Source organism: Bombus flavifrons, chromosome 5 (genome assembly GCF_040668555.2).
Source record: "Bombus flavifrons isolate JBK064 chromosome 5, iyBomFlav1_principal, whole genome shotgun sequence".
Lineage (NCBI taxonomy): Eukaryota > Metazoa > Arthropoda > Insecta > Hymenoptera > Apidae > Bombus > Bombus flavifrons.
The window spans coordinates 1,947,461-1,974,715 of record NC_138446.1 but is presented as its reverse complement, the minus strand read 5'-3'; the positions used below and the strand labels follow the sequence as shown (position 1 = coordinate 1,974,715).

Below are 27,255 nucleotides of genomic sequence, written 5' to 3'. Positions count from 1 at the left end.
TGCTGGATAATTCTTGGACGGCGGAATTTGCGGTTTGAACCGTTCCACGATTTTTTTTTAAACCACCATGAAAGTAATACTGAATACGTGTGGTTGGTTTTTTCAGATAAAAGAAAATTAATTGCGTCTTGACTCCTCGCGGTTTGAAAATTTCTCGTTTGCACCGCAATTTGAGGTCTGTAAATAATTGTTAGATAATAAAGAACATTTATGGTTTCGATAGACCGAACCGATATAAAACACAGAATAATTCAAAGATTTGAAAATTATATAGAAGTCTTCATATGAATTATGTAACAAAATTTTATATTAGACTGTTACCCAAATCGATACAAAAGCTTTGAAAGTAAAATAACGCATCATTTAAAGTCACATCTTAATTAATTCCAAACAAATCTCGACCAAATCTTAATTAAATGTGAAGTAATCTGGGAATTATATCATACTGAACCTAGAAAACGTTTCACGTACATAACTTAAGAAATGACGTACACGTAATCCTATCATTTCGTTGAAATAATTGCGATGAACAAATCTCTATATGGTACAATTAATAGGTATGCAAGAGAAAGTAAAGCAAAATGTAGCCTGACCATCAAGATCGCTTTCGATTTAATTTTCACGCGAAACTTTGCTATAATCGGCTGAAACATCAGACTTCCTAATGCCTGTTTCTGTTCACGCGATATTACTACAGACTATGACGAACAAACACGGGAAAGAAGTAATACTCTAATAATCTAACGCGTGGTAATTATGTCTGAAATATTACTGCTTCGTTTACATTCCATTATTCTAGACGGTGGAACGAAAAAATTGCAGACGAACGAATGTTCCGAATACGAAATCCCCGGATCGATGTCATTTTATTTGGTCGAGTGCCAAGATGTGCTCGAAAGCAGGAGAGCTTACCTCGAAGAACCTCCATTTGAATTGGCAATGGTAGAAACGGGAAATGAGGTGATCTTTAAGTAATCAACTATTAAAGGGTGGATGTTGGTTGAGCAAAGTTATTGATTTTTAATAACTAGAATGCGGCTTTTTATGCATTTATACGAAATTAAGAAATGAAGAAATATGCAGAACGATAATGTGTAATACGCAAAGGTACACAACGCTGTAAAAACTGTCTCCGTGGCTAATCTCTCTAACTGTAACTGGTACAAAATACAACATTACGTAAACATAGGAAAAAAATACGATCATCGAGAAAAACGTGTCTCTCCAAAGGTCAAAAACAAACTTTTCAACAGTTCCATCTTCCATTCCATTTCTCTCAAAAGCAAACCACGTTAAATAATCGACATATCAAACTCGATCGTCGATGCTTGAAAAAGGCGAGCATAAAAATCTGCATTCCCCGGTGTCGATGAACCAGAATCGACGCGACATTCGAGGAACATCGTTCAGGTGAAACGGGGCCAAAATTAATTCGAGGCATTGGAACGGAAAGAAAAGTGTATCAAGGGGCGGAAGTGCATCATTCTTCTGCAATGGTTCCCCAGAACGAGGGTCGACAGCTGGAAGAATCGTCTCCCTTCTCCTCTTTCTCGTAAACCACGTGAAATGAGCACGTGAAAAAGAGACGAGACTCTTTCCTTCTCCCAAACTCCCCCCCCCTCCCCCCTCCCCCCCTCTCTCTCTCTCTCTTTCCTATATTTCTCTTTCCTTCGTCCAACGCACCTCTTCTTCGTACTTTCAGATTCCCCCTTCCTATTAGTCTTTTTTTTTCATCTCTTACTCCCTTAATCCATCGTTCGTCCTCGTCTAGCGCGTTAGCCTCCCCTCTTCCGTGTTTCATTGTCCCTTTCCCTTTCTTTGTTCAACCAGTGGACGTTGTACGAACATCGTACAACGTGGTCAACAGGTAGAAGAGACAGACAGGTGGCCGGGCGATATATTCATGATGTCGACGACGATCCTGAAAGCTGGCCAGTGGCCGCGATCGTTCGCTACGTACGCCCGTGTCGCGACTCGTGCGTTCCAAAGTGTTTTAGATCGCGAGTTCCGAAGTTTGGTTGGTGACGTTGGATATGGATTGGTTTTGTGACGATAGTGAATCTTTCAATAAAATTATGTATATGTGATGTTTTCATAATTGCAAGTTTTGAATTTTAATTGGTGAGGATAGTGAACCCTTGAACAGGAAATTCGATGCAATTAGACGTGTGCTTTTTGAAATCGGTTAAATATTATGAAAGTATTACGTTAATGAGTGTTTCGAATTTTGACCAATGACTGGTTGATGATAGGTTGATTTTGTGACGATAGCAAGCTTTTATATGTTGCCTTTTATAACCACCTTTATAACATAGTGGTACTTGGACGTATTTGCGTAGAGATTACTGGAGGTTACTAGTTTGATTAGTAATTATGTGACGCGTGCGATAATCGGTATCGTGACGTATGTAATTAAGTTCGATCGATGACGTCGACTCAGGCAATTGCTAGTGCTGTTATGTAATTAGGTCCTGTTGACACTTGATGCGACAGCCTGAACATCAAGAAAAACCTCGACCACCCTACATAGTAATCTGTTGCCTCTAACGAGATTTTGAAACACTTACGAATCGACGATGATGAAAGATTGAACATCAACGGTGAGATTTTTTCTTGCATCCTTGCTGACTGTGAAAGTGGAACGAAGTGCGTTTCGAGTGTCTTTTGTTATCAGAAGAGCACGAGCAGGTGGAGTTGCTTTGTGTGCCGGCTAGTACAGACGATGTAAGTGTTGATCGATATTTGTGTCAAGTATTTTGCATTCTGAATGAACGTATGAAAGAAATCCTAGTCTCGTATGAAGGCTAGCTTCGTTCGTTAGCTCGATCGCGCTCCATGTTATTTAGTATTCCATGCGTGCGTGGATGCGTCATGTTGATACTTCCACATGCCCGGAATCGTTCGACGTTGACATAAGGAATTCTTAATTTCTTTCCTTGCTTACGACGGTTGGACGAAAACTACGTATGTAAACTTTGTACCAAGACTTCGTAGTACGAGTTTCAAATATTACTTTAGAATACCAAACGATTTAAAATGTTGTATTGTTTAACATGTTGTATGTCGTAAAATTAACTTGTATTCGAAAGTATATTTTGTGCAATCTAAATAGGCAATGCGTTCAATTATTTTGCTCCCTTTCGTGACTTTCATTTGATGACGAGAGTGTTATAATTATGACAAGAATTATAGAGAAAATGAGAGGATAATTAAAATTTAATTTACTGATCTACTTTTGTTCGATGATGATGTGATTCCCATCCTCCTTTCAATCGAGATATCGACGAAGCTTTCAATTGATTCGCGAAGAATGGAAATAATAGGAATCAGATGAATATTACGTATTGACTTTCGTGATGAATGCATGAAAATTCAAGGCATTCGTTTATTAACGCACATGATTATTACTTCACATGAACATTTCTCCATGAATGTCTCGTATTAAAGGACTTGAATTGCATATTAAAGCAAATGCAAAATTCGTACTCTACGTGTCGTAGAGAAGCATACTGAATTATGATTGCATCAGTAAACAAAAATACTCCCTAATACAAACGTTGTTTCTTCATCGTTTCTTCAGAAATTTACAATTTTCAAACAATCAAAAATGCACAATGGATACATATTACATTTTAGCAGAAAATTCCAATTTTTTAACAAATTTCACTTCCATTCGCGTATCCAATCCATTAGCACCTCCGATTTCATTAACACAGTTAAAATTTCTAAGCAAAACTCTACGACGATATGGATTTGCATAAATATCCGTTGTTTCATTATCGCAAATCGACTATATTTTACTTCGTTAGTTCGTTCGAAACAAAATTGATCTCGAAGATCCGTCGATGCACAGCCGATGTAGTCGAGGACAATGAATCGATAATGAATTCTACAACGCATTAGAACGATACGATGGGAAATATTTGTTCGATAATATTTGAAGCTGCGATACTGCGGTGGCTGTTCAAACACGCGCAAACACGGAACTAGAATTATCGCTCTCGAGCCTTCATGTTTGTTAAATCGAGAGTAATCCTGCGTATCAACGAATTTAATGATATTAAGGGATTGAGATAAGAAGATTCTCTGATGGACTCTGTTAAACCGATGAAAAATACGAGAATTCGATGAAATAGAGATTCAATCATTTATCTCGCTAATGTGCGTTGAAGGTGAGATAGATTTTTAGAGATAGAACACTAAATGAAATTAAGGTTTATTTAACGTTGGATCTATCGATCATATCAGTTTACTTGTACTTATTTGTCCTTACTAGAAGAATATAATTGCATATAATTGTTAAATTTACATTCTAATAGGAATATAATTTATTTGAAATTTTGAATATTTTTCTATTCAGCTTTTTTCTTCAGTTTGTTCATTAAATAGATTCCATTTTTTCGAAAAGGGAATTTCCATTGACTTTTTAAACTTTACACGAAAGAAACTTATCGGGAGGCGAAGCAATTGTCGACGTTTCATCCGAGGAAGTATTTCCACGAGAAGACGGTATGAAATTAGCGTTTCACATCCAACAATTGAAATTAATGACTGACTATGCTCGAGCAATAAGTTTCCTCGAATACAGACAGTCATTCTCCCGGCATGGGAACAATGGTAATTCGTGTCATTGTCTTCTAAGTATTTATCAAATCGCCGTAGCTCAGTTGAACCGCGAAAAGAAAGACGCAACGAGAGGAATTCTCTTATTCTTCGTACAGAAGAAACTTCTTAAAACCGCAGACTGTGTTTGTTTCTCGTTCCCCTTAGGTTAGGGGCGTTTTTCTCCGTGTCTCGTTAACGCTGAGATACAGTGACTCATGAAAGTACTTGAACATGTACCATAAGAAAGTTTTGTGAATACATTACTTGCGTTATGCGAAACTTTTTAGAGCTTCGTTAGTCCTGTAATGAGTAGGCTGCAGATGTTTATCTTACTACATTTGTATATCGAGGCTTATTAATATAATAAATAACTGACTACTTAAATATTTCTACGATTTCTATGAAGTATATTTTTATAATAAATACGTACATTTTTTAATCTATCTTAAACTTTACCAGTATGAACATGATATCCTTACCTTATTATGGCGCTAACGACATTTCAGAATGTTTTACATAGCACACATAATATACAGTAAATGTAGAACAGCGTACAACGATGGAATACGTTTTTGTCGATGTATCTCGAGAGAAATTGCTTGCGGACGAGCCAGAGTGAACTCAAAAAAAGAAGACCTTTCGCGTTTCCAATTAAACAGAGACCAATCGGCGAAACTTGGCTTCGCCCAACGATTCCTTTGTTCCCGTTGATGTCGATTCCTCGGTTCTTCGTTAAGAATTGTCGTCACAAGATTTTTCTTCTTTCATACTTTCCTCGTTGATATCGTATAACCTATATAATACAACAAATCAGTATCGATTTTATCAGACGTGTTTTATAATGTTGAAAGCTACGCTGTGATGCTGCGATGCAAAATCATAGTTTCGATATTTTTGTAATTAATTATAAATTTTCCTCACTGCACGAACAAAAGCGGCATCGGTTATACTAGATCGATTTTTCTCATTTTCTTCGTGATATCGGTGACTAAAAGCGTCGACCGTACCTTCGGAAAATTACATTTCACACAATTGCCCGAAATACAGATACATATATGTACATATAACCGGGAAGTAGTGCAAGGCGCACAGAAGGGAGCAGCGAAGGAAACGTGTCGAGCTTGCTCGTTCAAATCACGTATCTTGCTTTCTATTTATCTATCGTCGGGCCCACCGACAGGGATTCGTTTATCGCCGCATCCGCAAATTTATACTAGCTTCAAGGACACTCGCTCTATCTATCTCTACGTCAGTGTTACGAATCGTAGAATACTCTCGATTGAATCGTGCCATATTCGAATGTTTCGTATCAGGAAGCTGGGCGGAAATTTTTCTTTGATATGAAATTTCATGTATTCATGATTCAATGCGTGTCTATATTGGAAGTGACATGTTCTCGTCGAAATTTAGTTCGTTCTTACAGGAATTTTAAATATAAATATGACTCGAAAAATAATGATAGAAATTCATCCTCGCTAACATTCAATAATTAATCATTCCCATCGAAATTTATAATTTTATACTATGTCAAATACGTAATTATATATCATTTATAATTAATCTATTGAACATACAATTGACAGAACATTTAAAACAAAAGATATTTAAGGCAAGAGCTTTGCTCTTTAATTATTTCAAATACTGCAACCAATTCATTCTATTCTTTCAGATAGAACCCAATATCAAGAGACACTCGCATAAAGGCCATTTGTCAACACCACTCACTTCGACAACGACCATCCTACGACCATGAAGCCCGATTCAGGACCACCGAGACATCCCTTCAGAATCAAACAATCCAGCCCATAACTCGGTTAATCAATCACAAGATACGGTCTTAATCTCATTATCCAGTAGAGTCAACCTCCCATACAATAGAGGAATGATCCGCAATCAAAATGGTGATAGCGAGCGGATCCCCAGGCAGTACTGCGTCAAACAAGCTTAGGAGATCCCGCAGATTGTCTTCGACTAGGGGACTGAAGGTTCGACTAAACGCAAACACAGCCAACCAACCGATTCCCCAGCAAGACCTGAATCAGAAGCTCGGTCTGTGCCCGATAGTTAGTCGAAACGTGGTCGATACAAAAGGTAAGGCGTCGATCAATTGGGAATTGAACGAGAGAATCAGCCTGAGCAGTGGATCCAGTCCAGGACTGGAGGTTCGGCCGGACGCGAAGAAAGGAATAGAATTGAGTGGAAATCGGAAGAAGCCGGAGACCAACGGCAGACAGGTGATGGTCGATAAGCAAGAGCGTCGAGAGAATGGGAAAATCGGCAAGACGAGTCTACAGTTCATGAACGTATCGGGATTTCAGCCGGAGGCGGAGAAGAGACGGAAAGACTCGTGGTCGATCGATGTGGACGTGATCGAGCGTCCAGGGGAGGAGGAGGAAGAAGAGAACGTGATCAAAAGCGATTCGAAGTATGAAATAGGAATCCCCAGCGAGGGGACCGCTGGGTCCAGGAAATCGACGAAGCAGAGGCGACAGCTGTCTACTGGGACCAAGTCGCAGAAGTGCGGGAAAAACGACGAAGACGAGAGCGTAAATGGGAAGTGGGGCAGGAAAAAGGTTGACAAAACTAACGACTCGATTTCCAAGAGGCTGGAGCTGATTCACGAGCTGAACCAGAAGATCCTAGCGAACTACGAGCGGTTTCAGCAAAAGTCTAGGTTCAAGAATCATTTGAAAGAGGCGAAGGATACTCTGTCTAAAAGTACCTCGAAAGAGCAGAGTGGCAGAAGTCGGTCGTCCTTGAAGGAAGAAAAGGAGCCGCGAAAAGAGGAGTACGTATACGCGGAAGCCAGACGAAAGGGAAGAACAAAAACAGAATGCGTAATTCAGAGATCGTGTCAAGATCCGTTGACGCAGCGCAAGCTGGACATCGACAAGTTCACCTTCTCCAAGGATCACTGCGAGAAATTGACTGTCTCGAAGGATCATAGACTCGACGCGTTGGACAAGAAACGATCGACGAAAACGCTGTCGAAATCTAGAATCCTTCGCGATAATGAGAACTTCATCATGGCTCCGAAACCGGGTTTCTGCGAGATCAACGACGATAAGGATAGGCGAACGGCTACGAGGACCGAATACGGTAGTAGATCAAGACGAAACGAGGAAAGGAAGAGTGTTTTTTACCCGATCGAGGACGACGATGGTCAGGAAGACTCGAAAAAGCACGTAGACGGCACGATCAACGATGACACCGATTGTCTAGGGAACTCCAGATTGTATCCAGAAACCTACAGCGATCGCTCTAACGAAACGAGAATCGAGTTGGCAAACGGGGACGATCGAAGTGGGACGAGCACGTCGAAAGAGGCGATAGATCGGGACGAAACGGAGACCGAGCGTGCGGCTGGAATCGATCAGACTGATGATAGGTCTCAAGAGGAGAAACGTAGCCAGGCTATCGATCAGACGGCTCACAAGATTCTGGAAAATTTCGACGAGACTATCGATAAATTTGATCGTGAAAAAATAGAAGGAGGAATGACTCGAGTCGAGGACTCGAAGAACGAAGAGAAGAAAAAGAGGGACAGCTTCGATGACTTTATGCAAAACAGTAGCGGCTCGTTGTCAGAGCTGACCAACCCGAAAGTGGCCGGACTCCAAGAGACCTTTAATTCCTCTTGGGACTCCGGTGTCGGTGTAGATGTCACCGGCGGAAGTGGTTGGGTCAGGATACACACCGGGATCGAGAGCAGCCTCGTCTATCTCACTCTGGATACCACCGCTAGAGACGTCTGCAGGGACATGCTGTTAGGCGACGACTTGTCTCTGTTTATACAGGTAAGCGGCCCCGAACTTCCGCGGCTAATTATTCATTTGATTTACGACGCAAAGGTTGCGCGACCGCTCGGGTTAACGAGAGGGGCAGACATGCTAATGAGGAACTGGTACGACGACGGAGTTGTCGACGTCTTTGCGACGTCGTTGGATGATGTTTACTCGAAATTGAAATGTTTTTTCTTTTTCTTTTCTTCTTTTTTGTTCGGTTTGAAAGTCGAACCAAGTCGGAAGAAGATGAGGACGGTTTGGTTCGTCTGAGGTAAAAAAGAGTTGGTGAGTTGTTAAGAGGAGTTCATTTCTCAGTAATTTGGATGCTTTTTAACGAAGTTCGAACGTTTTTGAAGCTGAGTCACGCAGTATTTCACACTAGGAATATTTTCTTATTTCGCTTATGAAAAGCGTCTTATCTCAAAACAAATTTAGATGTGAAAGAATTATCGCAACGTCTTGAATTGCAGACTAAAGAATCGTACAGTGAAAATCTCACCAACCATACACAACAATGTGCTTCGCTCGCATGTAGCCGAAATTCCAAAAAAATTCCAATCGCACGCGTAAACAATAATAGACAATGGTATCGCGTTACGCTCTTAAAAAAAATGTAAGAAAAGAATATGACAGGCTGTCAAATGAGAATGTTCAAGCTCTGGTTAGAGGAAACGTGATAAAAAAGCGCGATTTAAGAAGGGGAAGCGAAGACGTGGGTGGCAAGAAGAAAAATGAAAGGAATTGAAAAAAGGAACGATATCTACAGTTAAGAACCCAGAGAAGGAGACGTGAAAAAGGAGAAAAATACGGGGGAAAAAATGCGAAGGGGTTTCAACGGAATATCACCGCGGGCTTTATCGCGTGCTCGAGCATTAACGACGTCTGCGACAGCGGGCGGACCGGAAATCCTGGCACACCGCAAGGTCTTTCTGAAGGGATCTGAGCGAAGCGATTTCGTTTCGTCGTCCTTAGAAAGGGTAAAGAGTTATCGTTTCCTTTTGATGAAAGAAAGATAAGCGTAGCTTATGTGTGTATGTATGTATGATGTGCAACATTACACGTTCTTAGTCGTAGAGCGGAATCGAGGGGTGAAAGTAATTTTGATATTTGAGAACTATGGACGAGGAGGAACTTTTGAATGCCTGATGTGAATGAGTATGGAATATTTAGAGATTTCAGAATTTTAGCTCTGATATTTTTACAGATTAACAAGACACAGAATTAATAACATTTCTTGGAAGCTGTCAATAGCGTTTTGTTGACGCGTTCTGTAAACTGTCCTTTTGGAGGTTTTAGTAGTTTAAATAATTTAATAATTTTAATGAGGAAATTTGGCGACTCAAGCTTTCGAGTAGTTAAAACGATTGAGAATTTTGTGCCATTTTAATATTGTTTGTATAAAACAGAGCTGTGCTGTATAAAATTTCTTCTACTTTCATTGTTTAAACAAAATTTGATATTAACAGTATTTACAGTAATTAATCGATGTATATTCTTGCAAAATGTAGATTTTCCATTTGGAGGCATAATGCTTGAAACAGAGATAATATTTGTAAACCAATGTTGATTCGAGTTGCTTTTATTAACCTCCTTTTTATACATTTGCCGAGTAATATGTATATTGGAAACGTGATCGTTCCGAATCTCCGATACTCAATAATATAGTCTGCCTGCATTTTAGGTCACGTTAAACCAGATATTGAGTAAACTTAAAGAGCCAGTGAGACGTTCAGAAAGGCGTCTCATTGTAAGGACTGTAACGGCAAACTCACTGAGACGTACTTACATTACATCTTAACCCAAAATCGATATCTTTCGGTCGCTATCTCTTTCAATTTTTTTCAATTATTAAAAATATCTCTCTCTTAAAATAAAAGCCCAAAAAATCGAGGCAATTTTTGCTTTCAATCCTTCTGAAGAGCATCGTGCATTGTTTCGCGTAATAAAACAGGCCACCTCTTTGGTACACAGAAACAAAGGTGACGTTGGATCAGAACGTAGCTGAAAAGGGGATGTACCGGGGCTAAGGGAGTCGCTTTCGACTTAACTTGCTATTCTCATCCGGGCAAACCGATTTCGCGTGTACGTTTCACCCGAACTTTCCTTCCGACCCTTTGCCTGATGCTGTATAATGAGTAGGACGCAAGTTGGCTTCTCAAAGATAACGAGGTACGCGCCAATAATCAAAGCAGGTTCAGACTTAAATAGCAGGCGTGCCTCTTAAAAGAAACCCACCAGCTGGATACTGTCGGCTACTTGAAGTCAAACTCGCTGCCTACGTCTGTACAGACGGCCGCAATAATAATGAATTTTCGTGTTTTCGTTTCATCTGTTCTTCTTCTATCGTTTCTCTTAAGACTGTTACGTCATATTGAAAAAATTAAGACAATCTCTAATTCTCTAAGTTCTTGTTGTGTATGATATTCATATTTGAAGACTAGGAGGAAGAGGAACGAGGAATATGAAAATATCTTTATTAAGAAAATTAAATATCAATATTCTAGTCAGTTAGTAGGTTAAAAGAGGCTTAAACTCGAACGAGTCTTAAAGCTGTCTACATTATAGTATAGGAAGGCTTACATATATCATGTCTAATCGATGACGCATGATCAAACTTTGGTATCTCGATAACGTCTTAGCTTTCACGAGAAATTCATTAGAGTACGGAACGGTATGCGAACGACTTTCCCGGGCAGCTGTTGCGTTTGAGAGCACCGTTGAAACAGGTGTCCCCGATCTGAGAAACTATGGCAAGGAAGTCAGGCAGTTCGTAACACGTGAGTGACCGGTTCATGCTTCGAACAGGTGTTTAATTACATAAGGGACGAACAAGTTCACACGGGTTTACATATCCGTCTCACTCGAATTCCAGCAATTTGTCGCAACTAGAAGGACTTTTGAGAATTCATCTAGTTCGGAAATGTAAAAAATAACAAAAATAAGAAAATAATGTCAAGTACGTATTTGATTTATAGAAACATTCTTTCCTCTGTTATACAATATGTGCAATTTACGAAGCACTTGTTCCGGGAAACGAATCGTAATATGGAAGCAAATTCCTTCGTTAAATTTTATATCTTCGCACATGCACTTTTTTATATAATTTGTACAAATTAAATCAAAAACAGTCAAATTATTCCCACTTATTCCAACAATTATTCCACTTTGATGAAACAATTAGCGTAAAATTAGTCGGGCGCAACTAATATATGAATTTAATCATTCGAAGCGTGAACGCGTATCCGTCGGACGAATATTTCGCGCCGATTTCTCCAACTATCACAATATTTCCATCGGAAACGCTTTCTCGTTTAAATTGTTGCTCGTCGATGTTATGGACGAGCGTGTAATCAATAGAAACACGCGATTAAGCTCGAATCGCGATTCATTGCAACGGATTTGGCTTCGTTCGCATGAAATCACGTTCTATCTCTCGTCAAATATATACCAGTAAGCCTGATCCGTTCCACTCGCTCAAAAACGCGTTACTTCTTAATTTATTTAATTTTAGCTCGAATTTAACCAGCAAATAAAACAATTTTCTATACTTCCTTGAAGGTAGTCGTGCTTAAATGAACTGGAAATGTATTTAGGATATTTTCAACATTGAATACTTACGCGAAAAATTTTAATTTTGCAGAGATAAACTAATAAAAAATGAATATTTTTGAAATACCTCAGTTTTCATCGAAGCTTGATTTTGTTAAGTTTGAAAAATGATTGATACCTCGTTTATGAACGTGGATTTACGTGGCAACTGTCGAACATATTTTAACTGAAATTGATTACGAGATTGTTTGACATTAGTTTTTACGGTTGATCGTTGATAAATTAGTTGCGATAGTGAAAATACGCGTGTAAAAGGTATAAACGTATACGTACCGGAGTTTCTAATCTGTGCAGTCGTATATAAACGTTTGTGTGCTTCTGTGCGCTAACGGTCTTAATTAGCATAATTACGGACATATTAATATTAGCTAAGTTTCCTGATGGATAAGATTGTGTACACGTTAATATATGCTAATTATTGATCGTAGCGATCAGAAACGTAATATTACGCGCCAGTTTCTTTGAAAGCCTCTGTAAACAAGCAAACATTGTGTTATTGCAAATTTATTAGCGTCTTATTTATTGTTAGATAAATTTCAGAATATATTATTAAGAAATATACACGTTCATTTATTAGAAAGAATTTCCCAAAATTTCTAAAAAGATTTTAATGAGATAACTGACGAAATATACGAAATTGTAATTTCTCTAGAAACCATATGAATACCTATATTCGAAATTAACGTAAGATTTTGGTATCGGAAACCTGTAATTCACAGAATTCTAGGCCTTGAAGGCAAATCTTGTCAAAGCTTGATACGTCAAGCTCATCTGTCAGTACGTAGGAACAATGTGCACAATGGGGAACACTACGCTATGGCAGATACGAGTTACGTCTTTGATTGTGACTTTAATACGAACAGTCATTATACGTTCTGCCCGTGAAAGGCTTGTTATATGAAGGATCATAATAGAATAGAATAGATTTATGTAAAGTATTGCGTTTAATTCATGTTAAAGAGTAAATATCATTTCTAAATTATTTCCAAAATTATTTCTTTCCAAATTTCATACTTTCTAAATTCTGAATTTTACGTTCTTTATCGAGGACAGCGAAAACTACAGGGAGAACAAAATTTCTAAAAAAAAAAAAAAAAAACTGTTCTTTTATGCAATATTGCATGTTACATAACGCAGATTTCGACCGAAAATATTATCTAGAACGAGAAACACTTTGAAACAATATCGTAACAGCCGTTTGTAATTGCACAGAGACTAAAAATTATATTTCGACGGTCGTTAACATTTAAAATATCGAGTTGAAAGCTCGTTCCGGTACCGAGTTTCGGACGCATATCGCAATTAAAAAATCGCTAAAAGTGTTCGTACAGCGCGTACGTTCAGTGTTGAACCGATTTTGCATTATTTTCTATGACGATATAATTCGTAACACTACACTGCCGGTTCCAGCAAATGGAACAAAATTTTGCACGCAAAACGCCATAAACTGATACAGGGCAATTCGTTTTTCCGGCTTAAAATGACAGCAGACATTGAGCAAATAAAGGAGATAAAGTCGACCTGTAAAAAATCAAAGGCACAAAGCAAAAAACGATTATAGAAAGTATTAATGGTAAAATATTTCTATAGTATGTTTTAAAAACAACAATAATTCTGTAAAATAATCATCCAAAATATTAATCTTGAGAATGAATGTGAAATCCAACCAGAAATCTAATAACTAATATGAAACTTCAAAACTATGCTCTCTATCTTCTGCCATTCACCTTAATTCCAACGTAATCAGCTGTCCGATGAGAACATTCCTTGCTAATTTAGACGATTGGACGGTAGGGAAGACTTTTCATCCGTCTTCGTGTAAAGAACGAACCTACGCTTCGACGGAAACAAGAAGCGAGAAGGACGCTTTTCAACGCTTAATCCGGATAACAAATGACCTTAAAAATATCCGAGCTCCGTCGTCGGCTCTTCAGCGTCAGGAAAATTCCAGACGAATGCTCGATTCAGATTCTGCCGCGGGATTGAAAGCGGTTCATTTAAGTATCCGCCACGGGATAGACCGATGGTTAAATGGGGAACCATACCGTCCGTTTCATTCCACTATTTTCGCTGATGAAATCCCGATAATTATTAAATCTTCTCGTGGCCGTGTTTTGTGCAGCAGATAAAAAGAACCCGGCGAATCTCCGTTAAGAAACGGCGATGATGCGACTAAAGGGGGATAAATGTGGTATGCTTCAATATTGCTCGATATTTCTGGTTTTTGTTCATCGAAATCTTATTATATATAATTTTATTATATTAAAAAATTGTTGAAGTAATTACTTCAAGAACAACTCTACACCTTTTCTTTTGTATATCCGTGACATGGAGACTGCTGTTACGAAGAGAATAGAATTTAGTGAAACAAAAAATTCGAAATAAGGAAAGGTCTATATTATTGTGCCCTTAAATATAAATTTTGTTTTGGGTTACAAGGTCTAGAAACAAAAGAGCTATAAGCAGATATCTATTGCTGTTTCTTGTAGCCTTCAGCTAGAGCTACACACCAAGATTAACTTTCTGGTAATGTCTTTTGCTATAAATATATGAACGTGTTCCCTATCATTCTTCCTATTGTATTGTAACACTGTAAAAGTGAGGGCCTGGATCAGCATACACTGTACTTATACATATTCCAATATATCTTTTTATTACAAATTCATACAGTCAATCTCAACAAAAATAAATTGAATTGAAAAATATCGGATGAATATCGACCTTCGTAGACCAGATGAATCGGTTCTTTCGATCGTTTAGTTATAGAATTATCGAGCATATTGTTGCGCAGAATGAAACGATGGAAAGAAATTTTTCGCGTACAACGAATAAAGGATGAGCTTAATATTATCGTTCTCTGATATTACGCTGAGATATATGTATTAGAGTTATTATTTATTGTTCGCAAACTAATTTTTCGTACGAGAAATAAAAAAAGATCGTGCTTAAAAAATACCTGACAGGATCCTAAAGTTCAGCGAATCCAAATCCAAACGTGATACAACACCTACGGCAAAACTCAACTGAATTCGGGTTAACGAGCAGCTCGATTATCGATAATCCGGAGAGGCCCTCGAATATTTCCATCGACCAAAAAATTAACAGCGAACATCTTCCAATTAACCGTCCCCATATCTCGAAATCCATTTTTCGTTATCGGCAGCTTCATTACCGCGCATTAGATCATGCCATGTTACGCTACTCGTTGCTCGCCAGATGCTGTTTAATTAATCCAATAAAAATCGGCGTGACTGTCGCGAGTTTTCGCGAATGACGCTTTGAAAGAACTTCTTTGTTTCGTCGCAATTTCAGCTTGGAAAAGACAGAAGAACAAAGACATGTGTAGAAATCGGATTCATCGGAACTTTTTGCGAGTCGTTTCGTCCCCAGCACTCATCAGTCTCGATATTATTTTAACGTAAAACACGTAATAAATTTTCCACCACTTTTTCACCATTTCTTTTCACGTTCCTCCACTAAGAGGATTAAAGGATCACGATTAGAGCATTTTCAGGCGTTGCAATCCTTTTCAACTCTCTCCTTCCCTCTTTCTTTTTATTTATTTTTTTTTCTGTCGCAATACGCCTGCTGGAAACGGTACTACGAAATTTTCGCGAGTTTTGATCCATACACAAACGAATCGACAATGAAAGTTCACAGCTGTGCTACAAAAGAGCGATTACACGATTTACCCGTGTTCATGCCACCCTTTTGAAGACCAAACAAGTTCCAGGGATGTGTAGTAGCAGCGGGTTTTTGAGGGAATTTGTGTACATTCGAATTTAGAGATTAATGCCGAGTGGATCGTGATAGCAAAGAACGGAGATTTTAATTCATTTTGCAGATGAATGAGAAAAAAATGAGAAAATAAAAGATGGAAATAAAAAGTGGAATTTTGTTGACGCGTTGTAGTTAAGGGTAGAATAGTTAATAGCGTTTTCAGTTCATTTTTCATGTGTCATTTAATGTTAGATATATGTATTATTAGCTTATATCAGCTCCATTTTTTCGCCCGGAAAATATATTTTCCCAGGGGGAACTTATTTGCGAACAAATCGCAATCCAAAATCTACGCAAGAAATTTCGTTTCATGTAACCGTATATCTTCCAAACGTTGTATTCTACAAACAAAAAAAAAAAAAAAGGAAAACTAAGTAAATAAATCGAAAATGGGAAGTAAAAAAAAAAGGAAAAAGCAAAAGGAGAAAAAAAGTAGCAGTTTCAGCCCATAAAGTTCGGGGAAAAAAGAGCAGAGAAATTGGACGTACGATTTCCCGGGGAAGTGGATTTGAGTGTAAAGTCGAAAACGACGAATTCGCGCTGCGGCTCGACCATGCCATAAATAAATATAAACTGCGGCCGTGTCCAGCTTAGAGCTTTCATAAAAATCGTAAAGTTGCCGGACACCTGGCCAAGCGTAAAGTGCTTTTTGACAAAGCGATCGTGGCTTTATCGCGGACCATTAAACGGAATATTCCTTCGTTCCTTTCTCTCTTCAGCACTCTTTTCCTTTTCTTTCGTCGATGTTAGCCATATAAAAAGGGTTGAATAGACTGGGAAACAGGGTGTAGCTTCGTTCCTGTGCAGCAGCAATCGTTAAATAACGATTCGCCCGTAAAGAGTACTCGTTAAACGCGACAGCTCGTAAATTGTTGCTCGCGAACAAGGTAGCATCCAAGTTTTTATTTAGCTCTCTATAAAGGGAAGATATATCTTCGCCATTTTTAAATGGAAAAATTGTCGTTGGAAGAAGTTCAATGAAAAAATACGTTTTCTTTATTGCTACATGTGGCAAGTTAGAATGCAAAAAAAAAGAAGAAATTGAATATATTCGACTTTGATTTATAATAAACGAGCAATGAACTCTGTGCTTTCTGCAGAAAATAAAAAGTCACACATTTGGAAGAGCGTTTGCAGTTCTGCGGTCATTTATTTAACTATACTGCAAATCTGAAACTATTCCATTATAATTTATCTACACCCAACGAATTTTAAAAACACTGTTTCGAAGTATTTCGTATTTTCGAAACGAACGAAATTACCGCGATAAATTGTCTACATATACATAAACGATGGATGCTCATAATGAGTTTTGTTAATTACATGCAAGTCCCTGGGGACAACAAGTAGCCCAGTTTCTCTCATGTGGATCGATAACGTCATTTCTATCGAACAAAAATAAAACTCTGATAGGTTGACGAGAATTTTCAACCTGAATTCGACCCTGAAAATGTTAAACATATAAAAGATGTAAAACATATGAACATATATTTTATAATGCGTCACAATTCTATACATAAACTTATATATAGATACTGAGACGATACTTTTAATGGAAACAGTGTCTTATTTTCCTCAGAGAGCTCCATATGTCCATGAAGGTGGTAAAGAAAATTTTGAAACCCATTTGTTTTCGTTCGCAAGGAAAGCCTCGGAGATATCAGGCGGTAGCTTGATCGCTTCCGGAGGACAATGCGTTTCCGAGCTGACAGAAAAATCGTCTGGTAGAATCGAATCGATTGATAAGCCATCGACTGATAGAATAGCGACTCCTTTCTAGAGAAGATCGCTTACGATATTTCGCTAGCTTTGCAGATGAGATTCTTCGAGAACGGAGGTTCTTGCGCGTCCAATCTTTTGAGGGGATCTTATTTCGAACTTATATGTAGTAGTTTCATAGGAATGTCGCTAATACGACGGTGGAGGTGCTAACAGATTCAGAAACTTGTGTTTATTTGTTTTTAATTGTTGAGGTTATTCGATGTGTAATCAGAGAAAACTAGTGGATAAATTGTAAGGCAGAAAATATATTTAAATATAAGTGTAATTATAAGTAAGAATACAATTTGAGCTGGTCCAGATCCGCACGCTAGCTGTATTACCCAATAACTGAAAACCCCGAAGCCAACATCGCTTGTCTTCTGTTTATGGTCTGACTTCGTCGCAGTCTTTTGTCTACGCGCTGTCGATGGCTTCAGTGCTTGAGAAACTAAAAAGACTAGATGTAGAGTTTTCTTATAAGTGGTCACCACTTCAACATTAATCAACGTTGCCAATCAGACTGTAAAACAACTTACTTACGTTACTTTTCCAACAAACCGCGGATGTTAGTGAATTTCTGTGTCACGAATTCTCAGTATCTGCTCATCGATTTTCATTTCTACAAACATTAACAGCGTCCCATTAGAATCGAAACTTCGTAAACTTGCGAATAAGAGAAGCCAACTGGAGAACTGCAGCTACAACTTTGTCGCTACAAATTTACTTAACACTTTGACTGCCACGTTGGTCAATATATGACCGGCCACGATTTCTCCTGTGACGCCACGGTGGTCATTGGTGACCGGAGCGCTTGAACTTCTTACAATTGTAAAAATTGAATGAAAATTGACAGTTAGGGCATTTTGAATATAACCGATAAATAGAAGATACTTTGAAATAAAAAGTGTCCCGTTGAACAATTAAACATTTTTATTAGAACATCAATAAAAAAAATGAAATCTTGCATCTAACGGTGCACTGTGTTTGCATCCATATCTTTGAGGGGTAGTCTACGAATATTATTATAAACACACCTTAGAAAATAATCGTAAATACTGCTTTATAATCATATAATTGAAGTTAGTGAAGTATGAACATACCTTACTATTATATATAGAATAAGCAAATACTGTTTACTAATATCTTCTACACATTTCAACAATATATTCTGGATGTTTTGCTTACGACGAAATAACGAATACGAATGGTTTGTTGAAATAAACGAAGCCTTGTTATAATATGTCGCTATCAACTATTACCAAAGCGCCACGGTGGTCACCCGTGACCACCAATAAGATAAACAGTCCATTAGGGAAGAATGTTGTTTTACATCATCAATTTATTATTATTTTGCCATTATATGCCTTGAACAATAAAAATACTCCCGTGGCGTCCTGAGCGAAACATGTGATTTCAGCGTGACCGTCAAAGTGTTAATAACGCTTTAATCGTACATCGTGCCGAAATTCTCATCAAGAACGATCATTTCCTTCGAACAAAACGAGGCCCTTTTATAGAACGTCCGAAATATGGCCAGCTTTCCTGATTTCCTCTAAATAGAGAGGATCCGCAGGAAGTTGCATTGGATGGCGGAACTTACGTCAAAGGAAATAATCTCGAAGATATTGCAGCGGCCGACCCACTGTCTCTCTGTAGACGCCATTTATGTACATTGTATACTGTACACGCGTCTGTTCGTACTTCTCGGTGACGTTTACACGGCATTGCCTGCGTTATTAACCGTTGTTTCATCATCGGGTTTGACGTTTAGTCGGCAACCCCGTTTTTGCGCTTCCGAGTAACTCGTGAATTTAATTTATTTACATCGCGGTACGAATGTTGAACGTTCCGGAAAATTGAAATGATTAATCTTTAATAATTTTAATAGGGAGGAAATTTTCGTTGAACGAGTTCTCGCACGGATTGTAAAATCATCGGCATAGTGGTCGGATATAATGATACTAAAATTCGAGATCAGTTTAGAAGACATAAATTTATCGCTTTATTTAATTAATTATTCATAAAGTATAATTTTCTTTTTTTTTTAATCACATCGAAAATGTATCGAATATAAATGTAAAATATATATTCTAAAATGAATCGAACATGCAAGAAAAATCCACGCTACGTACACCATTTGATCGCTTTGAAGAACGAAAAAGCAAAAAAAATGTTGCCCCTTAATTTTTTACTTCGCTTCGAAAACCTGTGCCGTCCAACGAAATTCGCGCCAATAAATCTAGACCTAGCCATATTTCGCCAAAATGAATCCGGAATCCCGATACTGCGAACGTTTCCGTCGAAACAAAAACTAAACGACGTAATTCTACGTGGCGGGTAATTGCAGAGCGATCCACGAACATACGTACTTTCGTGTTGAACACGTGTTAATGTTCAAAATCGTAATGGAAAAACGTGGCGCAGCAACGGAATATTTTAATTACGCTGAACGAAACGACGTTTGGTGTAACATTCGCGGTCGATTATTTTTTAATAATCCAACGAATAAACTTTCTCCTGATATTTCCGTATTAAAAAATAGAAATTATTACCTGCAACGGGATTATTTCTTCGTTTCTTTCTTTTTATTTTCTTCTTTTCTTTTCTTTTTTTTCTTTTTTTGCTTTTATGAGTGGGAAGCAAGAAATGGAGATTACCGATGAGACGTTTAATCACGGATTTATTGTTATTTACGAAGCCTGAAGATTTGCGCAATAAATAATTGTTTTAGTATTTTTGTGGACGATAGAGAACAATGGCGACGACTTGCATTCACTAATCTAGAACTATGTGAGCTGAAAGTAAAGTCAAGTTAACATTCATCTTAGATACAAACTGCCTTCGTTTTATGGGATCCATAATTTTGATATTGTAAGACAGCAGATTAAATCTTAAATTGATTTATCGCAACTCACGTCGCTTGTATTCTGACCACAAGATGTATTAATCTTCAAAATTGCCAGAACCGCTCGATATATCTTAACAAGCTTCAACCAGCTTTCTCTACATTCCCAATTACCCGAGACAATCAACTAAACGCACCTAAAAAAAAAAAAAAATAAGAGTTTCTAGGAAAAATGTATCGATTTACAGAGGAATCAAAAAGGAAGGCCAAAACCTGAAAGAAGGAACGTCTAGAAAAAAGACGATTAAACTCGTCGCTATGTGATGCAAAATGATCAAACTTCCGAGGAAGTTTGGCTGATTGCGGGTAAAAGACTGTTTGGTCAAAGCTGGACTTTTTCCAAGAAGAACCAGAAACTTCTCGATTGACGCGACGCTGAAAACTCCTTTCGACCACCCGACGAAGCGGTTTCTTATGAGAACCTTGTCTTACAGATGGTTCTGGATCGAAAACTTTACAACTCGTCGCCTGGATGCTTGAAGCATCAAACCAAATTCGCCAAAATGGTGATTTCGAGGGGTGAAGATACTGAAACTACTTGCGCTGTTTGGTAGAATTATAAGAATGTTCCTTTATTACGAGTCACTGCTCGCATTAATACATTCACTACCGTTAACGTGAATTCACGTCATTCCGAATTCTGTTTTCGGTTACCGCTAATGCGAATTCGCGTCATTTTAGATTCTGTTTTTGGTTTCCGCTGACATGAATTCGCGTCATTGCGTAAATTTTTTTTCAGTTGCCCCCAAATTACCATATTTAACGGTTTTCAGCATATCGTTCACCTCAAAAAGGAATTTCCACGCAATGGGAATTGAGATAATTTTACGATATAGTTCCGCAATACAGTTAATCCCCTACGCAGTTGGCCAAAGAATGCAAATTGATTATTAATTTATTGGCTACACAATGTACCGTATAGTATCCAGTCTTTCAATACCTCAACGCGCTTTTTGTTGGAATTCCGTATTCTACACACATAGACAGTTATACACATCGTATGAGCGGGAAATCCCATCTGTAGCTTCTTCACTGCGGATTCAGAAGAATCGAGGGCGGAAGATAAAATAAGAGACATATATTTTTCAGTTATCGTGGCTGGAAAAAAGCGGGCCTATTTGCAACATGAATTCAAATCGTGATATAATAAAACAATACTTTTAAATTCGCTCGCATTTTGATAACAGAATTTTGTGGCTATCAGCTCTAAACTTATGGAAATTGTAGGCAGCGTCTAGCCAAGGCTCTGGCGTCAGAACAGTCAGCCGCGAATGTGCTAACATCAAAAATGTTTCCATCAGTTCAGAACATCCTCTACGAACATTTCACGTTGGTATCCTTTTGGTATTTCGAATTGGAATCCTTAAAATTTCGTGACCGCGTTATCGTTCCCTATTGGTCGATAACGCGTTTCGATCGTGAGTAGCGATCGCTGAGCCATGGATTACTGGCAATTTCGATCCCGTTGCCCGGCCACAGGAAGTAGTAAAACGGAAATCGTAAACAGCAGCGCGCGGCACGATGCTGCAGTTCGAATTGGGATTGTTCGAAAGGTTTGGCGTTCGAATTGGATGTTTAATGGGTTTTCGATCGACGTGAGTGGATACTAGGCGTTTGAGAATTTGATAATGTCAGAGCGAATGTGACGGCAGGTTCTTTATGTTATTTTGATGAAGAGTTTCGTTACTAGAATTTTATGACGAGGCGAACGAACCGAGTGAATTCGTTGGTGCACAATTCTCTCGTCATGCTTATTAGGAAAATTAATACTAAGCGATTGATTAAATATGGAACTCGATACTTTAATGTATAAATGTATATTTTCTGCTCACGTCGATAATTGTTAGAGACAGATTTCAAATTTAACTGGCTATTATTTTATATTCTCGTTAAAAAAAAGTTCTCAAGTGGAAAAAGGGCAACTGAAATTTCAAACGAAACAAAATCGTTGAAATTTGAAAGATGTCGAAGTAACGAGTAATAAAATAACACGTGTTCGTTACAATAGCATTTCGTTTCAGTTTTCAAACAAAAGCACACACCCTTTGTTATTAGCAACGAGTTAACGAACTAATCACAAACTACTCCGGGAATAAAAGAGTTCAGTCATCCATCTGTTATGGAAGTTTTGATGTACCGCACCGTGGTTATCATTAGTGTTTTCAAACTAACGTACGAATCGAGCGCGTGGTGAAACCCGACCACGTCAGGTTGAAATGTTTTTTAATTATCGAAGATGAAAGGAAAGCGCAGCTTCGATCCGGAAAATTCACGGCCGTGGAATATCGCGAGCTTTCGAATAACATCGCAGGCCTCGTTGTCGAAATTAAGATGGAACGTGGCCAGCTAGCGCGTTCGGCTTAATTAAGTTAGGAAGATTTACGCGGAAACACGCGAAAACTCGTCATTCGTGACGAAACGCTGCGACGTTGCCAGACTGAGGGCAAATGAAAAATACCAGCCGAAATTTCCTTTCTTCCTCTCTTTTTTAAACAGCTCCTATCTATCGTATTTATCTCTGGATACAGTTTTTTGCCAGCTTCGATATTTGAACTACGAGGAAATAGAATTAATCAATTCTACCGTGTACACTGCACTGTTCAAAAATATCTGGATATTTTATTATTTTTTTAATGGAACGTAATTTAATTACAAAAATTGTAAATCAGAAGATTCAGGACGATTTTATTATTTACCAGAGCTATGATGAAATTTCATAATACGATAAAAATGTATTTTTTAAATTTTATTATGGAGCAATAACTATCGTTTAAAGAATTTATCATCTTCGACTTATTTATTTTGCTGCCCATAAGAAACGTTACTTATGATTTCTCCTTTCCACAAGGAATTATCCGCTTTTATGCTACAAATTTCACTTCATCCTTTACAAACGAGATTACGTTTCTTTTTATGTAAGCTAGATCAGAGATTGTATTTGCCGCACGAGCCGATAATAAGATCCATTAAGAGATTACGCTCGTTTTTCAGTACGGAGGTGAGTCCGGAAGGAGATTGGCTTCTCACGAGAAACCACTCGAAATACAGGACCAATTTCTTCAAAAGCTCGGCTACCAGGACGTATCCAGACGGTCAAGACTCGGAGTCGATCCTGAATTACGACACCTCATCGCGTTCCACGTGGGTGAGTGTGATTTATTCTATTCTACTACGAGCCGGTCCCTTGCTTCGGCGTTGTTTGGTGTCCACTTATCGTAGACCACACGCGTCTCATTTCGATTTTTCTTGTTAGGCTCGATGTTCTTTCGTGTCTACCAACGGTTCGTGGTGCTCTCACCAAGACGAGAGTTTCTAGAATAACATTAGGATCGAAATGGAGGCACTTTCGTTCGAGTTTGTTAGACTGCTGAGATTCTGGGAATAGTATAGTTAATTTGTTACCCGTACATTAATCATTCAATTTCTAGTTAAGAAACTGAATCAGTTAATTTTTATATTCAAGTGGTCAGAACATCGGTAAACGTTATTAAAAAGATCTTTTAAGATAACCATAACGTAAGTTTTAAAAATCTTCCATTATTATCTTTAAAAAAGAAAGAAGCTCGTTAAAAAATCTCGGTCGTTTCAACGTAAATCACGGGTGCAAGCTTTCATCTCTGTCAGTGCAACGTCGAACGATGCAGGTTCGTGTCAGTCCTCATTTGCAGCCAGCACATTCTCGACCACGACAGGGGACCACGGACTATGTAACGAAATTTCACGTGCAGCGACACCCTCGAAAATGCCATAGGCCCGTCCTTTTATTGAACACGACGCCTCGCAGGGAACTTGGCGAACGTAGATTATCGCCCTCCTAGAATTGCTCGTGTAGTGACACTTGTTTTCGATCGATTCATTCACATATTCTCGGCTTCCGAATTTTTGCTACATCAAAGAGTTCAAAGAAATTTAGCAAGTTTTTATGTTTACTGTAAGTCCCAGTTAACGTTAGAATGACTGATCAGTAACGAATACCTATGTAAATATTTTATACATAAATATACGTAATACATTCCTGGATAATAAAGCAAGCGGTATGTAATATATTTATGCATTATGCACACATTAAGATTGAAAAATTGGACGGCCGTAGCAGGATCAATATCAATTTTGCTATGATCTGTCTACAATGAGGATTAAATGAATAAATTACAGTGAGTTTGAACGAACGTTTAAGGTGTAAATGAGAAGCTGAAAGATAATGGAGTTGTTAATTAAAAATTTAATAACATTAAATCCGAAAGCTCTTTAACGAGAATGATGATATTTAACTGCAACGTCAGCGGCCAGAAACCGAGAGATTCTGGTGGACAATGTAATTAATTTAAATGAGTTTGACGAAGCTTGATGAAATTGCATAAAAATTCGTGATGAGATTAAATAAAATTACCCATTATATCCTTATAATTATTTGTAAAAAGAGATTATATGAAAACTACGAAAGAACACGATAAGTCGTTTTTCCCCGCTAGTTACAAGAAGTGAAAAATTTTAATGTCTCACTTCATTTATGAGCGATGCGAAACACACGCGAACGAAAGGTTAAATATCGAAATGATATGTTTTTGTAACGAGTCCTAATTAAGGAGCTCGGTATAATAGACGTAGTATCAATCAATCATTTGCTAGACGCGTAATTGCGTACGTTAATCGCGGCGCTAATTATACGGATACTGGAAAATTCTGGTGACTATACCTACAATTCGGACGATATAGAACATTTTCTCAGGCGATTAGCTTATAATTAATTAATTTGATACATCGCGATTGATTCGTATTATTTTATTTACTTTGGCAAAAATGTAACGAATATATCTTCCGGTGGCGTAAATTCGCAACAGTTATAGGTAAATTAAAATCTCTAAGCACAATTATAATTTCATTTTGTCTTTTTTACTATCAATATATTGATTGTCCAAATCCAATTTCTGTTTGCCATCTTTTATTCTGCTTGAAAAAGATGGAAAGCTACATGTATTCCTAAACGTAACGTCGATTCAACTTCTATTTATTATCAATTACAACCTGACCCTATTCTAATTTAACCATAATTTCATCCTAATTTCTCTCCCAGATCTTACTCTATCTCAGTTTGACGAAAGCAATTCTACATTCTAATATTCCGTTTTTGTACTTAACCTAGTAATTGGAGAAGATAAGGTAATTCATCGACCAAATTTCAAATATTTCATCGTGTTATGCACATTCAGAATTTTCGGCTAACGATTTAAGTGTTTGATCGTTAAAGGGCTAAAAAACAAAAACACGATGTGAATTATATTCTTCTCCTGTGGTCTCCAATTACTGGTCAATCGTCAATTTTCAATTGCCAGCTCTCAACCGTAGTTCCTTTCATCCGTTCAATCGTCCTGTCATCGGTTTCCATTTCGCAATTTCGCGCTCAAAATTAAAATAATTACATCGTGAACACGTTTTCACCGTTTCGCTTCTCGTTCTCGCAATTAAAACGAAATACACACAGCGAACGACCGAACGGACGTCGTCGAAACTTTGGGGACAATCGAGAGCCGATCAATCGACACAATCAATTTTATGAACTATCAAGTTGCGATAACTCATTACGTGGCTGCCCGTGAAACCATCGTCGAGCGTTAATCGGTCGATCAACTAACCGTACAGTTTAACGCGACCGAATTCCTCGCAGTGAATGGCTGCCGGAAATCGGATGTGCATTGTTCGCGACAACTTTATACCAGCGCCCCGGTGTGACACCGCGTGTTTCTGGCATCAATGTAATACACTGTTACACGTATAGAAGACCGATTCTCACTTCTTTCATTTTGCCTGTTTTTCTACGCAAATTACGAAAGATACTTCATCGAGGTCGCAAATTAACGAATAGTCATGAAGCCATGGCCACAGCTCTGTTTTATCGGTCGCAATTTCCGTTTGCTCCTGTTTTTAGAATGTTACTAGTTTACAGGTACCATACTTTCTAGCGTCAATTACACCTCCGTCTATAAATATTAGAACACTTATGAAACGTGGGAGGAATGTCTCCGAAAAACTGTTAGTGGACTATGAAGAGGTTTTTCTCAATCAATATGTTAATTTTGGCATCTGTGTTGGACGTTGGATTCTCTCTATTATGTTTATTATTACTTTATATTGTAAACAGCATGAACATCGCGAATCAGGGCATTAAAGAAGCAAAGTAAGCCATAATGTCCTGCGACAGCGAAGATTAAAAGCTCGTGCATAACACAAAGGATGCAGTGAAAAGCTCGCGAGCTTGTTCCGAAGTAAAAGCCTTCTTGTATTTCTGTATATATTTTTTTTCTTTTTCGTAACCTTTTATTCTGTTATCTTAATCAAAGAAAACGGATAATGTCAACAACTTTTAATATACCCATTACTATAGATAGCTTCTTTTAACGGAAGGAAGAAGGCAGGTATAAAGGGAGATTTTTCAAAAGTTAGCAACCGAGCAGAAAAATATTGCTGATATTGCTGAAGTTAATAAAAGGTGGAAAGTTATTATGGATACTGAAGAAAGATGACATAGATTAAAATGTCTGAAAAAACTTAATGTCTCTGCTCCTTTTAAAGCTGCTTTTATAAGAATATTATGGAGGATAAAGTTACACGATTGAGAGAGACAGGCAGTGTAACGGACAAGAAATTGGAGCACGATCATTATTCTTAAGGTTTACGATTTTTAGGTTATCAAATACAAAATTTAAAAATTATGTTAACATGAGCGACTATATCTTTTATTCTTCTGAATTTTATACATAACATTTTAACGATCGGAGACATCTTAAAATGTCTATAAACAGAATGTTATTA

General features: G+C 37.9%; 1 protein-coding gene across 1 annotated transcript in view; it reads left to right on the top strand.

Moving 5' to 3' along the window:
* Positions 1–2,168: 2,168 nt before the first annotated feature.
* Phlpp (PH domain leucine-rich repeat protein phosphatase) overlaps positions 2,169–27,255 on the top strand; it is a 94,740-nt gene continuing 69,653 nt past the window's right edge. The window contains exons 1-3 of the mRNA XM_069112819.1: positions 2,169–2,724; positions 6,275–8,402; positions 23,437–23,590. Of these exons, the coding sequence (XP_068968920.1) occupies positions 6,504–8,402; positions 23,437–23,590 (2,053 nt within the window). The 5' untranslated portion in view covers positions 2,169–2,724; positions 6,275–6,503. The remainder of the gene's footprint in view (positions 2,725–6,274; positions 8,403–23,436; positions 23,591–27,255) is intronic.